Genomic DNA, 16,285 nt, shown 5'->3' on the forward strand with positions numbered 1-16,285 from the left:
GTGACAATACAGAAAAAAACATTTAAAAAAAACAGTGTAGAAGAAGACGATGTGATTATAATATATGAAAATAAAGAGTGCAGATACAACAATAACCATATCACAATACTCCACGGCTTCGAGAGAAGTCTGCGAGCGCTGGGATTGAATCTGATTTAAATCTCATAGATCTGCTCAGCCGAAGTCTCCCATAGGCCTCCTGCACTCTGAGGAAACTTTGGCGCCCTCATTTTGGTTAGTACAAGCTCACCTGACTGGGCCTCGCTCGCACTACTTATGACACCTTCGCTTACCTTTCACCTTTCTGTGTAGTGCTCAAGGACAGAAAAACAGCTTTCAACGTCCGAAATCGGCGAGATTCAACGCCGCAAGACAATTGAAAGTGACAGATTTATGCCACCACCGCTAGGCTACGCGTCTCTTGTCTCTGCCTGGTGACGACAAAGCATCTGGCGTTCGGACGCTTCTGTTTTTTCTTTTTTTTTTTAATTTTAGAACGAGTGAAACGGTGCTTTATGGCTTGGAGGTGGACGAGAGTGAGACTAGCAGCTTCCACGCGGCATTATCTCACCGAGGACGCGGTAGGTTAGACACCTCACGCGACTGCGCTTAAGCGCCTCATTAAGCGACATTCAAAAGTTTGACCTAGCGGCAGGAGACGATAAAAGCGCAGGTGGGACGAAGTCAGAGCAGCTATTCAAGCCAGACAAACAGCTAATAGGGAGCATCGTCAGTCTTTCCACGCAGACCATGAGCTGGTAACCAAAACGAAATGGGAACTGTACCAAGCACGGGGACGATACGCCAGGGCTCTGGCACATGAGAAAATGCAAACGGCGGTCTTGAGAAGAATCAAAGATATTTGCTTCGACGGAAAAGATGCAGCGAGGAATGTTTGGAAACAACATGGGCACAAGGGAGGGCCGTGTGCAGACTCCATAAATCCTGGATGAGTGCACGGGGCTGAAATTGAACGACCTGGACTTACACCTAACGGCATACTTAAAGAAGATATCTCCGGCGCACACGATCAACGCCGACGTACGAGAGGCTGCTGATTCTTCACTTGATCCCAACTGGTGAGAAATCGGCAAAGTGAGCGTGGTGCGCGCGCTGGTTAATTTAATGAAAAACACTTCCGGGGGACGGGATGGTATTCCGGCCACAGCCCTCATGGCTGTTAGAAAGAATGCCGGAGAGCAACTAGCGTCCCTCCTGAACAACGTCCTTTGCGAAACGAACACATACCAGAAGTCTGGAGACTCGGCCTTGTGGTTTTGAACCCGAAGGGAGCGACAGGCAATGCCTACGCAGCTATCAGCATCTGAATCTCACAAATACATAGCATTTGCGTGTATCCTAAAGGAGCTGATGGTAGCTTGGGCGAAGGTCAGCGGCCAGCTTACCGAACTTTAGGGGGGCTTTAGGTGAGGACGCCGACTTGAGGATAACATATTCACCATCACACAGTGTATTGAGGTTGCCGGAAAGGGAAACCGACGGCTTCTGTGTTGCTTTCTGGACGTCGCCAAATCGTATGACAGCGTACCACATCCAACACGTGAACATTGTTTGGAGTCATTTGGGCTGCCACACCAGGGTGTTCTGTTACCCGATCTCTTTATTCGGGCAACATGATGAGGGCAGACCTTGCAGCGGTGGAGTCAGAAGAGATAACGGTGACAAAACACCTCCGACAGGGATGCTCACTTTCAACACTTCTATACATGCTGAGCGTAGCTGAAATGGACGAGAGGCTAACACACTCGAGAGTGAGCTTCTCTCTGAACCATCTAGAAATGGTTCAGCGAGACAGAGTGAGAACACAGGTTTTTTGGAAGCGCCATTCCGTGGCTGCCATGGCACAAAATGGTTTGCGCACGATTAAACCCTGCAAGCTCACACGAACGTTCGGTTCTCGCTTATCCGGTCCTGACTGATACAGCGGTGGCTCGGCGCTTCTGCAGTTACCGGGGGAACACATCTCCGAAGACATATGGAAAACTCCGCAAAAACGAGCAGGTGAGTAACCGGGCAATTTGACAAAAGCACCGATGCTCGACCTTTAACTGCTGTTCTGTCCTGGAGAGTGGCTTTATTTTTCGCGGTGGCTTTGAGCCTGAAAGCCATTTTAGTTTCTTATGTCGTGTTCTATTTTACACCAGAGTACTGGATTTTAAGGCGGCCTCACTCGCACTCACCCTCACGGCCACACTCACCTCAGCCCCCAACTCACCCTCACAGTCCCACTCACCGTCAGCCTTTCGCTCACCCTCTTTCAAGCCAACGGCCCTCACGCCGCTTACGCGCTCATCGCCCTCACGGCCCTCATGCACTCATACTCCTCACAACCTCACAATCCTCAAGGTCGTCAATCACCCTCACACTCACACATTTTCGGTGTTCAGAAACTCACTGACCCTCACCTCGGCTGTAAGGATGAGCGTGAGTGAGGGTGAGTGAGGGCCCTGATGAGTGATGTTTGTCAAGGTATGTTTGTAACCCGTCTATATTATTTCTGACGTATTGCTTATCGCTATAGTTGCAACACTGTAATTGTTCGTTACATGATAATGGTGATGGTGATCAGGCTGACATCTGTAAGGGTCGTAACCTTCCGGGCTATTAATACTACGGGGCGCTTTTAATCAGTCGAATTCAATTTTTTTAAAAAAGCAAACACGCATATTCATTATAATCCAGCGACCCGTTCCACCAATAAGACGGAACGAAGAAGTTAAAGTAAGATCGGAGCATAGGGGATTTAAGTCCGTCCTCTAATATCTCAAGCTCATCTGACTTGACATGCACTACTAGAATACTCTCCTGCGGCGACGACGAGGCGCGACCGCTTGCTCAAGGAAACAATAAACGTTCCTCTAATTTATTCCAATCAAAGTCCTACAATGTAACTACTTTAAACCATGACGAGAGACAAGCTGGTAATGTAATTCACTTGGAAGTCTGCCAATTATTTTTTTTCTCGTGTACTACCACGGTGGTTCCTGTTCTTATTAGCGTATATACAGGTCCTTAGTAAAATTAGGCATACACTGGAGATAATGTATTTTCATTTTCCTGCTGGTGCCTGACGCCCTACAATACAATACTCTGACCAACTTGACTCCGCTTCCTGCTAAACGGAGCATGGTATTCACAGCATAGTCACCTCACTAGTGTCATTTCATACAGACACCACGAGCACTTTTTGCTGAACCCCTTCACGTAGCGTGTGCTCCCATTTGACAGGCATAGCGAAGCTTATATAAGAGGCTCTGACTCAGCCAATTATCTAGGTGAACCACGGACCTGTTGGGTTCGACATGAACAGGTATCGGGCAGGCGTCCGGTTGTGTAATCACAGCAGCGTAGAGCACGTTACAGACTTCAAGTTAACAGTCACAGACCGTACTGAATAGGCTACCCCTCTGCAGCATCGATTCATAGCGCGGAATTTCAGACAGATTGGCCTCTGACTATTTAAACGTTCCCGAAGCTAGATTTTTTTAGAGCGCAGCTCTTAGGCGCCCGTTCCCGGCTTGAGCGGCGTCGGCGTCGGCGTCGCCGTCGGCGTCGGCGTAACCAAGGTCACCCCAAGGTCACGCGACCCCCAAGGTCATCCCAAGGTCACGTGGCTCCAAGGTCACCCCAAGGTCACGTGACCCCCAAGGTCACGTGACACCCAAAGTCACGTGACCCCCCGAAGTCACGTGACCCCCCAGGTAACGTGACCACCCCCAGGGTCACGTGACCCCCCCGCCGAGGTCACGTGACCTCCCCGATGACGTCAACGTCACTGCTGACGTCACCTGCATCCGCATCGTCATCGTCATCATCAGTGACGTCACTGATGACCTCACCGGCATCCACATCGTCATCGTCATCATCACTGACGACGTCATCAGTTACGTCACTGATGACGTCACCGGCATCCGCATCGTCATCGTCATCATCACGGATTACGTCGTCAGTGATGTCACTGATGACGTCACCGACATCCGCATCGTCATCGTCATCATTGCTGATGACGTCATCGGAGTCCGCATCGTCATCGTCACTGATGACGTCATCAGTGACGTCACTGATGACCTCACCGGCATCCGCATCGCCATCGTCATCATCAATGATGACGTCATCAGTGACGTCACTGATGACGTCACCGGCATCCGCATCGTCATCGTCATCATCACAAATGACGTCATCAGTGACGTCACTGATGACATCATCGGCATCGTCGCGTGACCCGCCAAGGTCACGTGTCCCCCAAGGTCACGTGACCCCCCCCCGGTCACTTCACACCCCAGTACCCTTCCCTCCTACTCCTCAAGAGCTGTGCTCTAATTCGGTGTTACAGGGAGTTGTAAACTGCTTTCACTTATTAGAGCGCAGCTCTTAGGGGCCCGTTTCCGGCTTCAGCGGCGTCGGCGTCGGCGTCGGCGTAACCGCGCGGTGCATTGTGGGTAAATTTCCCCGCTAAATCTAGCGGAAAAATTTCTCCGCTAAATCTAGCGGAAAAATTTCCCCGCTAAATCTAGCGGAAAAACCCCCACTAAATATAGCGAAAAATATTCCCCGCTAAATCTAGCGGAAAAATTTCCCCGCTAAATCTAGCGGAAAAATTTCTCCGCTAAATCTAGCGTGAAATTTTCCCCGCTAGATTTAGCGGAAAAAATTATCCTCTAAATCTAGCGCAAAAATTTTCCCGCTAAATCTAGCGGAAAAATTTCCCCGCTAAATCTAGCGGAAAAATTTCCCCGCTAAATCTAGCGGAAAAATTTCTCCGCTAAATCTAGCGGAAAATATTTCCCGCTAAATTTAGCGGAAACATTTTCCTGCTAAATCTAGCGGGAAAAATTCCCCGCTAAATCTAGCGGTAAATTTCCTCACTAAATCTAGTGGAAAAATTTCCCAGCTAAATCTAGCGGAAAATTTTCCCCGCTAGATTCAGCGGAAAAATTCCCCGCTAGATCTAGCAGAAAAATTTCCCGCTAAATCTAGCGGAAAAATTTCCCCGCTAAATCTAGCGGAAAAATTTCTCCGCTAAATCTAGCGGAAAAGATTTCCCGCAATGTAGCGGAAACATTTTCCCCCTAAATCTAGCGGAAAAAATTCCCCGCTAGATATAGCGGAAAAAATTCCCTGCTAAACCTAGCGGAAAAATTTTTCTGGGGGGTCACGTGACCCCCCCCCCCCCCCCCGCCCCGAGATCACGTGACCCTCAGTACCCTTCCCTCCTCCTCCTCAAGAGCTGCGCTCCAATTCGGTGTTACAGGGAGTTGTAAACGGCTTTCATTTTTTCTCATTCAATAGCAAAGTCAAAGACGAGGAAAAATTACGGATGGCTCTCGATGGGCGCATCTGTTGGTAAGAATTATAGGGTACCTCTGCTGATGAAGGACATATGAAAGTGGGAATACTATTCAGGGTGAATGCTCTGCGCCGGAGTGAGGGCCCGGCCACCTAACCTTACGGGTGCATTTTTTTTTTCTTCTCTACACAGAACCACAAAGTTCGTCTTCAAACCTGGAAAATAAAAATGATCGGATCATTACTTGGACAGCTCGTCAGTAGCCGCACCCCTGCCCCTTTTGATGCATATGATCGTCGTGCCGACGTGCGGTCGTGTATCACCACTATGTGGTGCACATCAAAGACAAAGGGCTAGTGGCTGTATTGCCCTGGCTAAATTTCTCATCTATAGCTTAGACGCCAGACGCACATTTGGGCTGGTAACTACCGGATGTACTATATACACACAACAAAATAAAAAATACAGGTCAGTAGTGTGCGGGGTTTATATTGAAGGTAGTTTTAGTCAAGGGGCGCCGGCACATCAGTCTTACTAGCCAAGACACCGCAAGACTCCGTGAAGGCATTATACATTTTTGAGGATTGCACCATGTAACAGGGCGTCCCTCCGTCGAACTGCTCAATTTTCGTGTTTATTCTCCTTGTGGTACGGTTCTCATGGAGGCCTCAGTCCTTTTTCGTAAAGGGTGACTGTTAGAGGAAATGAGATAAAGCACAATGGGTTGGAAAACTGCCAGCAACAGAATGCAACTGAGTAATACTGACCGCTATTAGTACCACATGATCCCAGCACATGCGGCAACATCGCAAACGACGTGTTGTTCTTAGCGTGAGCTTTGATCAGATTCAATGACTGCGCCATCTACTTCCATCCTGGGTCACTTGATTGAATTGAGGCGGCAAATGAACCGAGGTCCCCCTTCACCTTATTAGAAGAATTCAAGAATTTCTTATTCCGGATCTTTCTACTTTTACAGCGTGCTTTTTCTGCTTCCCAAAGCGGCAAGTTTGCGCCAATGGACTGATTTTCATAGCAAGCTATTAGTTTCACCTCGAGTTCGGGCGCTGCCGACGCCACGAGCCTATGGAACCAATTAAAAAAGTCGAAAACGAAACACCTTAGTGTTCGCATGTTTCTGGATGTTTTTCTATCACCACTGAGACAACAATGTAGAGGGAATGTCCCCGTACCTTGCGCTTTTAAGATGTGTGTTCCGTTTTTGTTTTTGTGTAATCCACTGTGCTCGGATATATGGTGAAAGGAAGCACAGAACGTTATATATTGCACCAGCCCCTGAAGTCTCTCGCATGGTCATCTCGCATGATCATCTTTGCTCGTCCTCAACGAAAACGAAACGACTTTGCTACTGCGAGTTCTATTCTCCAGAGGCTACGCGCTCAGTAGCAATACGACCGCAATTTCTGCTGACGTGACAACGGTGCAAGCCGTGCATAAAGTGCGCACTTACCCCTGCCATGGATGCGCACCTTGTTCACCGTTCTCTGCGTCAGGAAGGGCCGTATGAGCTTCCAGAATATCGGGAAGAAGCCGGGTGCTACGAATCGAACATATGCTGGTCAGACTCGCCCGTCTACTCCCTCTCAGCGTAACTTCGTAAACTGCGAAAGCTGCGTTCCCAGTAAGATTCTCGATGCGTCGAAGAGAGACACGTTACTATGTATTTTATCTCATTATAGTGTCATGCAGTCTTGGCAAAGCGACGGGCAGCTACTTTTGTATGAGTTTTCAATGGCGGATTCATATTTAGGGGAAGAAAAGCGACGTCTGGGACATGCAAAGAAGGTCCAGTTAAAAGAGGAGGTCCTCCTTCTCCTCCTCTCCAACTGCCTGAGTTACGCTCTCGCCCCTGTTCCTTCGGCTGGCACGTGTTTCGACTTCATCGCTCTGATTGACTGGAGGGGGCAGCAGCGTTCGCTATTTGTCGAGTTACGGGGAAACAAAAATAGTTCCTGACCAAACTTCAAACTCACCGTTAATGAGCAGTGCCCGGTGAAGAGTCTCAGGGTAGTGGCTCTCGTAAATGGTCATCATACTACGAACGCAGTTGATCACTGCGAACAAGAGTAGATTGATTTCTCACTAGAACCACGCAAACATTAGCAGTTATACCTTGTAGGCTGTAGACTTGTCGGAGAGAAAAGTTATCGAAGTCGAACACTATGGTCATCGAATCTTCGATTGTCCCCATCTGTAAACAAATTTAGAGTAAAACTCGGACTGATTGGCATCTTTGGAGGACGAGGCCTATTAACAAGATATTTTCGGTGAGCATACGCTTATCAGAAAGCAGGCATGCCCGTAAAGACTGTGATTCTATGGATGTGCACTATGTATAGGAAAGGTGATGCCACTCTTTATAGTAGCCAGTGCCGACAGCGCGTACTCTCGGGGGAAAAATATAGCCGCTAACAAAATGTCATCGTAGCACTGCCAATGCCAAACGCTCACGGAGGAGACGCATTTTGAGCATGTGTGGGACACAAAGGCTGCGTTGGCGTCCATCGAGGATTCGAATCCAACCGCAGGCTTGGTGTCCAACCGCCAATGTCGCTTGATGGAGTTTTGAAAAGCGCCTATTAAAACTTAAACATTGGTAGATGTGCGTTGTAAAACGGCATGCTTTGTTGCGGAGTAAAATAGTTTTCACTGAGCATTTGACCAGTTTCATTTATTTTTAAGGTTACGAAATGATTCGAGTATTAATATTAGTTAACTACTTACACCACGCCATAATGTTGGCCAGAATGGCACCTATGCGAGGATGCAGTCAAAACAAAACAGAAATGACCGGATTAAAGCTAATGGCTCTCATGCAAACAAAATAATGCATTTTTTGTTTGTATTTGCTGATCAGCTACAGTAACACTGGCTTGAAGTAAAACAGAAAACCAATCAAATCTTTTTTTTAGAAAATTGGTTTTGATTTAGTTACATTTTCGAAACATTTGAATATTCAAATTTATGCAAAATGTGTTTTTTAGACATAGTTTATTGATTTTTTATTCAATAAAAGGAGATAAGTTTTTTCTTTCCGGTAATGTCAAGGTCATTATATTATCTTAAATGGGTCACACCTCAAAAATTGCCGAACTTTTCCAAAAAAAGTTTACCATTTCTTTCTTAAAATTACTTTAGAGATATTCATTTCTCTCAAACCATTAAGCGTAATAAACCTATTGCTAGGGTCACAAAAGAGTCCTAGTGGAGCATTTTTTAACGTGACAAAATAACGAGTGTTCAAACATGCTATTCCCGACAAGTGGCAGAAAACACGTTGTGTTCCTTTATTATTTTTGGTAAAGTTAGGCAATTTTTGAAGTTTAACTTGTTTATGACATGTTAATGACTTTCAACAGCATTTTATGTAAATAAAAACTCAGTATGTCCTACTAAACAAAAAAGTGAAAGCCGTCTGCAACTCCCTGTAACGCCGAATCAGAGCGCAGCTCTTGAGGAGGAGAGAACGGTACTGAGGGTCCCGTGTTCTCGGGGTGGGGGGGGATCACGTGACCCTCCCGGAAGTCACGTGACCTTGGTGGGGTCACGTGACAAGGGCGCACAAAAGATTGTAGCTTGAGGCACAGCCCTGCCTCATGGTGGTGCTACACCTGGGAACAAGGAGTGCCAAATTTATCATGTGAGCTTGGTTCATGTTGGCATAGTTCTAAAAGCCCAGGAAAAACGTCCCTTGTGGGACATTGTGGTAGCATACGTCAACTTAATTGCTGCGTGATCAGTGCCGTCAAGCTCATAGAGGACGTCGCAAGTCGAAAATCTTGCAACGTTCGAGACGAATGCCAAATCAAGGAAGCAAGGGCTCGAGCCATTTGAGGTCTGGGTAGGGGATCGGCAGACTTAGAAGAGCTCAGTGGAAGAAAGCGCATCGAGAAGTAGGTCATCGCCTCCATCGCTAAGAAGTGCCTCGCCCTGACCCTACCAGTCTGTGTGTGCACTAAAGTTGGCCATTATCAACATGTCCTTGTATGTTGTGTCCGCTGCACGGGTTAATGCGATGTCGAGGTCATTCTATGAGGACTCTGTTATGTGCGGTGAAATATAAACACAATCGAAGAGGATCCGGCCGCGTGGCAGCAATAGTTAGAGGAACAGTGCCTCAAGATATGTACCTTCCAGATCGAATCGTGCCACCGCTTTGAGGTCCGAGGGCACAGCAATCGGACCTCATCCGCCCCTACTTTGTGTATCTTTGCGAAATACAGTGTGCGAAGAGAGATCGAAAAACTAACCGTCGTTCACGCCAGGGTTGAGCCACGACGAAGTGAGAAGCACCAACATGTCGCACGCATGTCGGTGATCTTGTTTTTCACACTGCGGCAGTTTACATAGCAAGGCATAGAGCCCTCTTGGCTCCACAAGAGGAAGTCCGACGACAAGAACAGTGGCGAGCACGTACAGTAGCGGTGTCGTAAATGCGTAGAGCTTAGCGGAGGGGAAAACAAAGTCGACGAGAAATACATATTAACGCAACCGGCCTGCGGTCGTGTATCATCACTACTGCGTGATGCACGTTAAAGACCCCAGGCTATGGGTTGTACTGCACTGGCTAAATTCCTCATCTACAGCTGGGAGACTCGTCACCCGTCGAGGAAGAACACGTTCTAGGCTGTAAAAACATACACACAACCCAATTTTACATATTAATGCCAACAAACCTTTTCGACTTGCTTCCGCTTCTCCTCTTGAATTCTTTCAAGCGTGTACACGACTTCATCGGCAATCTGCTGTGGAGGCACGCACTGTAGCATTCCTGAAGGAGAGAATGTAAGCCCCGTGAGCTGGGATTGACTCAGGCAGCTGCGCCCAAGAGATACCGCCTCGATACCTCTGAAGTCTCCGTTTCCGAAGGGAAGGATCCAGACCGGCCGCCCGCCGCGGTCGTGCCTCAACAAACCGCCCGGAAAGTACCGTCGCACCACCTGCGCCAACAAAGCCCGCAACATCAGCCCCCTTGGACACTTGAGAAACCGCAGGGGCGGTTTGCATGGTGCATCCTGGTATCTCTCCCGGCGGTTAAAAAAGCTACCAGACGGATTTTGAGGTGACGTGACAGGCATTCATGTCGATTCCGTTCAGCCTGTCGTTTTCTTTCATTCTCCCTTAAACCGACCTTCCGCGCAAATAACTTTACACGCTGCTACCAGATGACACGAGTGCAATTAATTTTACTTACATTTCAAGCATGTTCGCCCTCTTTCTGCGTGCCAAATTGGGGAAGAAGAAATCAAAGCCGGAACGACGTTGAGGCACAGATTTGACTTGGACTCTAGGTGCCTTTATTTCCTTGTCCCCACAGAGTCAGTCACATGACATTAGAGTTCCTCTGGCGGCTATTTTAAACATAGCTTCCACCGCGCTGTCAGCTTAACGGACGAATAGAATATGTACTTGGTTCACCCCTGAGATCACATTGCGCTGGAAGCCAAATGATAGTTAGGCCATTTGTGCTCCCATGTTTCGCCACGTGATCTTCCTCCCAGTCATACCCAGATAAAAAAAGTTAGGTGATAAAAAAAAGGGGGGGGGGGCAATCATTGGTTCAGCAGGCGCCTGACTCCAACGGCACAGCAGCTTTGGTGTGTACGGACTAAAGCGCAGATGCCAGCATGACGGTGTCACGAAGTGCAATGCGATAGGCTTGGGAAACCCCAAGAAAGATCGCGTTAATCTGTTCTTCTGGATTATAACATCTAAAAGTGTAACGTTTATTCGACAGTTACATTTCTTTGACTAAAACACACAGCAAAGCAGTTTTAAAATACGAATAACCTGAGCAAAAGTTAGTTTCCGCTGATAGTCTACCGCATAAGGTCGCAATACAAAGCTCTTATAAGTTTATCTGTGTGAGGTGTTAGCATGGCGCACATGTGTTCAAGAAAAATATCTAAAACCATCGAAACACTCATGTTCTCAATGGCTGCAGACGAGGGTTTTGTTTCGGTAGTTCCCTAAAGCTCTTTCTTGTCGCTTTTTCCTCCACTGCAAGCGCTTACCTTGCATCGCGTTTAACCGGAATCAGGTAGTAGTTTGTTGATATGACGCATTTGTTTATATTTTTTACACAAGCGTTACCAGAGCGAATCTGCTAACCGAGTTTACGGGCCTTCACTAGAACGTTAATCTAAACGTACGTTACAGCCTGTCTTGCCATAGGATCTACAGGTGCCCTCAGAGAAATGCAGGGGACGACAGCTTACCTCCGAGCTCTTGTACGTCTTTGTGATGGAGCCGATGTCTTTCTCTGCCCGCCACTTAATGTCCTGAAACAAGTGGCAAACCCATCCATCTTTTTGAAAGGAACCATGATATTAGTTTTCCCAACTGTTCCTTAAAAGTGAAATCCATCAACTAAAAATGTCTACGAAATCCCAGGACACTAATTAGTTTTTGTTTTAGTACATTAACGTATACAGAAAAGAAGAAACACCCGATCGCTTTCCCTCTTGCCTATTCAGCGAATCGAGCGTTCACGTATGACGGTGACGGATTCCAGCCTATAGTGAGCGACATGTCAATATTTCAGTAGGTGATCAGTCCCCTGTAAACGCTCGTTGCCTGCCACCTGTCAAAGCCACAAAGCTCGTGCTATAGGCGAAGCGTATACAACATTCTTAACCTATCGCCGACGATTGTAACGCTTAGGTGCTCGCTCTTGGCAGACCGACCAAGCTGCCAGAGGTTCGTTCGCCAACTCATGGCGCCATACTTTATCACATTCACGTGTCTGTGTGGCCGATGCTTTTATGCTCCGTTTCACATTAAAGGGAAGCTGAAAAGGTTCTTGAAAAGAAAACGAGTTAGAGGTAAATTCCAGAGTATTTTTGTCTTGTGAATTTGAATATCGCGAGCATTTGACACGAACGTATCAAGAGACGCGAGAAAAACCGAAAAAAATCCGCTGGGTTTGACGTCATACTCAAAGGTTTCAGCGTCCTTCCGCGTGCCTCTTGTGAAGGAATGTGCGCAGCGAAAGCTTTTGACTGCTCACGTAAGGCTTGCGGAAAGCGAAGAAATGTTCAGATGCCTGTATAATACAGATTGATTTTTGTTTTTCATTTGGAAAAGAAGTTTGACACAAAAAAAAGAAAGACGTTTACAATCCCCTGCAACATCGAATTAGAGCGCAGCTCTTGAGGAGAAGGAGGGGAGGGTACAAAGAGGAAGGTATGGCCCCTCCTCCTCATCCGTACTCTCCCCTCCTCCTCTCCTGCTCGCCTCCCATTTAGGGGGAAATTTCCCGCTAAATATGGCGGGGAATTTTTTCCAGCGGGAAAATTTTTTTTAATATATTTCCCGGGAAAATTTTTCCGCTAAACTTAGCGGGGAATTTTTTCCACTACATTTAGCGGAGAAACTTTTCCGCTAAATTTAGCGGGAAAGGTTTCTCCTAAATTTAGCGGGGAAGTTTTTCCGCTAAATTTAGCGGGGAATTTTCCTGCTAGATTTATTGGGGCATTTTTTCCGATAAATTTAGCGGGGAAAATTTTCCGCTAAGTTTAGCGGTGGAAGTTTTCCGCTAAATTTACCGGGAAGTATTTTCCGGGAAATTTAGTGGGAAAATTTACCCATCATGCAGCGCGCGGTGACGTCACGAGTGACGTCACTGGTGACTCTAGTGACGGCCCACGTGACGTCACGTGCGATGTCATCTATGACGCCACTGGTGACCCTCGTGACGTCCCACATGACCTCAGGTGTGACGTCATCTATGACTTTACTGGTGAGTTGTGACGTCACAGGTGACGTCCCGTGTGACGTAATCATGGTAAACGTCCCATAATGCACCGCGCAGTTACGCCGACGGCGACGCCGCTCAAGCCGGGAACGCGTGCTTAAGAGCTGCGTTCTAAAAATATAGAGGTTTGGTCATACAGATTAATGGAAATGGGGGTCAGATCTGACATGGAGGTTTCCAGGGAAGCAAGAATGGGTGGGAGAAAGCGTGTCAAGAGTGGTGCGAAGGGGTGAAGCCAACGAATCTCTTCATTTCAAGGCGATCGGCGTCTTTGTTAGAAAAATTATTATTTATTTTTCTAACAATAACAATTTTTCTAACGACGGCGACATAAATAAAAAAAATAATATTTATGTCGCCGAGAATACGCAGTTGGTTTTTTTTGGACACATCTTCTCGGATGAAAGTTCGCTGGCTTCCTCCGTCTACCATTCCTCTTATGTATCTGTACACACCTTTGCCAGCGATCCAGCCCCGTTTACAACTCCCTGCAACGCCGAATTAGAGCGCAGCTCTTCAGGAGGAGGAGCCAAGGCCACAAAGGTCACGTGACCGCCCCTGAGGTCACGTGACCCCCAAGGTCACGTGACCCCCTCCTCAAAATCACGTGGGGGCACGTGACCTCGGGGGGGGGTCACGTGACCTAAGGGGGTCACGTGACCTAAGGGGGTCACGTGACCCCCCAGAGAAATTTTTCCGCTAGATTTAGCGGGGAACTTTTTCCGCTAAATTTAGTGGGGAACTTTTTTCGCTAGATTTAGTGGGGAAATTTTTCCGCTAGATTTAGTGGGGAAATTTTTCCACTAGATTTAGCGGGAAAATATTTCCGCTAGATTTAGCGGCGAAATGTTTTCGCCAAATTTAGCGGGGAATCTTTTCCGCTAGATTTAGCGGAGAAATTTTTCCGCCAGATTTAGCGAGGAAATTTTTCCGCCAGATTTAGCGGGCAAATTTTTCCGCTAGATTTCGCGGGGGAATTTTTCCGCTAGATTTAGCGGGAAAATTTCTCCCCTAGATTTAACGAGGACATTTTATCCGCTAGAGTTAGCAGGGAAATTTTTACGCTAGATTTAGCGGGGAAATTTTTCCACTAGATTTAGCGGGGAAATTTTTTCCGCTAGATTTAGCGGGGAAATTTTTCCGCTAGGTTTAGCGGGGAAATTTTTTCCGCTAGATTTTGCGGGGAAATTTTTCCGCTAGATTTATCGGGGAAATTTTTCCGCTAGGTCTAACGGAGAATTTTTTACGCTAGATTTAGCGGGGAAATTTACCCATAATGCACCGCGCGGTTACGCCGACGCCGCTCAAGCCGGAAACGGGCGCCTAAGAGCTGCGCTCTAAAAGGACCAAAGTTCTGTTTGAACGTTGAGCCGTAAAAATTAGACATTTTGTCGAACATCCATAGCATAGCTGCGAAAGTCCCAATTGACGGGAGACAAGGGTTCGTTGAACAGTCGATCTTGGCAGTTTCGAGGTTAGTGGTTGCTGGGTATGGCTCTTGTGAAAGAAATTTTACGGCAGTAAGGGGGCGTAAGAAGGAGTTAGAAGTTGGTAATCTTTCGTTTCTCCACACTGACAAAGCGGGAAAGTTTGCGATTAGGCCTGAGTCTGAGTTTCAAGGAAGTCATGAGCAGCGTTTAGAGGGTTGTTTCAGCCCTTCAAGGTTCATCTCTAGCAGATAAAAAGGAATTTGTTGCAAAGTACTCAAGGATTGTGAGATGCAAGAAGTCGCAGAAAAGGCCTGAGAGATTACGAGGGAATCGTTGTCTGTCAACTTGTTTCAAAAAGACCGCAGGCCCTTGTTGCGACTCGGGGTAGTTTGAAATCAAAATGGAACTTTGCAGAAAGCTGTATCGACATTCCTCCAAAGCTGCCCGCCATCAATCGAGATGACGAGTCTAATCCTTTTAAAACAAATCAGACGGACTGGTAACCTGTTTGACGTCTTTCTACCAGAAAAAGTAAAGACATATTACTTTCTCCGTCAAACATTGCTTCTCTCAAGGTTAATTTTGTTCGGTTCAAGTCAAATTGAATGTTTTAGTGATTCATACAGCGTAAGGTCGGTCTGCCAGGATGAGGCGACGCTGGTTTACACTGTAGATGAGCAATTTGGCTAGTGCAGTACGACTGCTAACCTGGAGTCTTTTAACGTGCTCACGAAGTAGTGATACACGACCGCACGCCGGTACGATGCTCATCCAAGTCCCAGTCTCGGATAGAGGCAGGGAGGTTTTTTCAACCTAGTATAACTATATTTGAAATTCACAGCTGTGTGTTTACACGACAGATCGTACAATAACTGTCCGGGTCATATTTTTTTTTATATTTGTGTAACAAATATTTGTGAAAGCCACGTTCTTGGGAGGAACAACAAGCTATATGTGAACACCGTAGCAGACGTTTTTCTAGAGATATAAAATTGAAAAGCAGAAGGCGTCGACGTTGCCGAGATTTCACTATGGTAATTTGCACAGCCGCCAACGTCACACCAAAGCAGGCAAGGAGTTATTTCTTTTCTCATTTATTTGATAGACAATTTATAACATGCACACCAAATATAAAAATTACTATTATATATTACTAAGCAAAAAAAAGAAAGAAAATCCGAAACACGAAAATTAAAACACGTTTTAGAGAAAAGTTCACTATTTTTTTATAAAGAAGCACCGTTATGCAAAACGTCGCCAAATATATCAAAACGTGCGTCTTGAAATGCAGCTTCCGCGCGACAACTGGTGCCTTTGCCGGGGGCCTGGCACGAGGTTCTTCAGTCGTGGTACCCGTACAATTAACTGACTGATTGCAAGGTGCGTGTTACGTGCCTATGCAGTGTTAGTTCCGGCGCGTAGCACAGGCGTAACAATCACCGTGTGACGTATAAAAAAATAATAACGAAATGTTACATTACCGCGCGACGCAACATCACCGGAATATCCACGCAATCACGACACGATATCATCGTCATGTTGCACCAGCCGAACCAGCTCATTGACATCGCGTTGTGAGGTTGTCAGCGCAATTCGCTAGCTTTGGTCACGTAAAACTTATTTTATTTGTTGTGCATAAGCGCGTGTCCCGTCCATTCTTTTCGACTTTCCGTGATTCATAAAGACGTACACCCGGCACCGACTAGCCGTCTCTTCAATTTAGTCATTCTGATTTGTTTACGGCACAATGATACCGAATACCACCATTAG

The 16,285-nt window shown here is 46.7% G+C and overlaps 1 protein-coding gene across 1 annotated transcript in view; it reads right to left on the reverse strand.

Annotated features, from left to right (window-relative positions):
- LOC8025636 (SEC14-like protein 2) overlaps positions 1-16,285 on the reverse strand; it is an 80,637-nt gene that overhangs the window by 28,898 nt on the left and 35,454 nt on the right. Inside the window, exons 4-9 of the mRNA XM_040207657.2 lie at positions 11,548-11,610; positions 10,176-10,269; positions 10,006-10,100; positions 7,442-7,520; positions 7,303-7,383; positions 6,780-6,866 (exon numbers count right to left, since the gene is read on the reverse strand). Coding sequence (XP_040063591.1) covers positions 6,780-6,866; positions 7,303-7,383; positions 7,442-7,520; positions 10,006-10,100; positions 10,176-10,269; positions 11,548-11,610 — 499 coding nt within the window. The remainder of the gene's footprint in view (positions 1-6,779; positions 6,867-7,302; positions 7,384-7,441; positions 7,521-10,005; positions 10,101-10,175; positions 10,270-11,547; positions 11,611-16,285) is intronic.

Source organism: Ixodes scapularis, unplaced genomic scaffold, assembly GCF_016920785.2.
Source record: "Ixodes scapularis isolate PalLabHiFi unplaced genomic scaffold, ASM1692078v2 ptg002725l_1__unscaffolded, whole genome shotgun sequence".
Lineage (NCBI taxonomy): Eukaryota > Metazoa > Arthropoda > Arachnida > Ixodida > Ixodidae > Ixodes > Ixodes scapularis.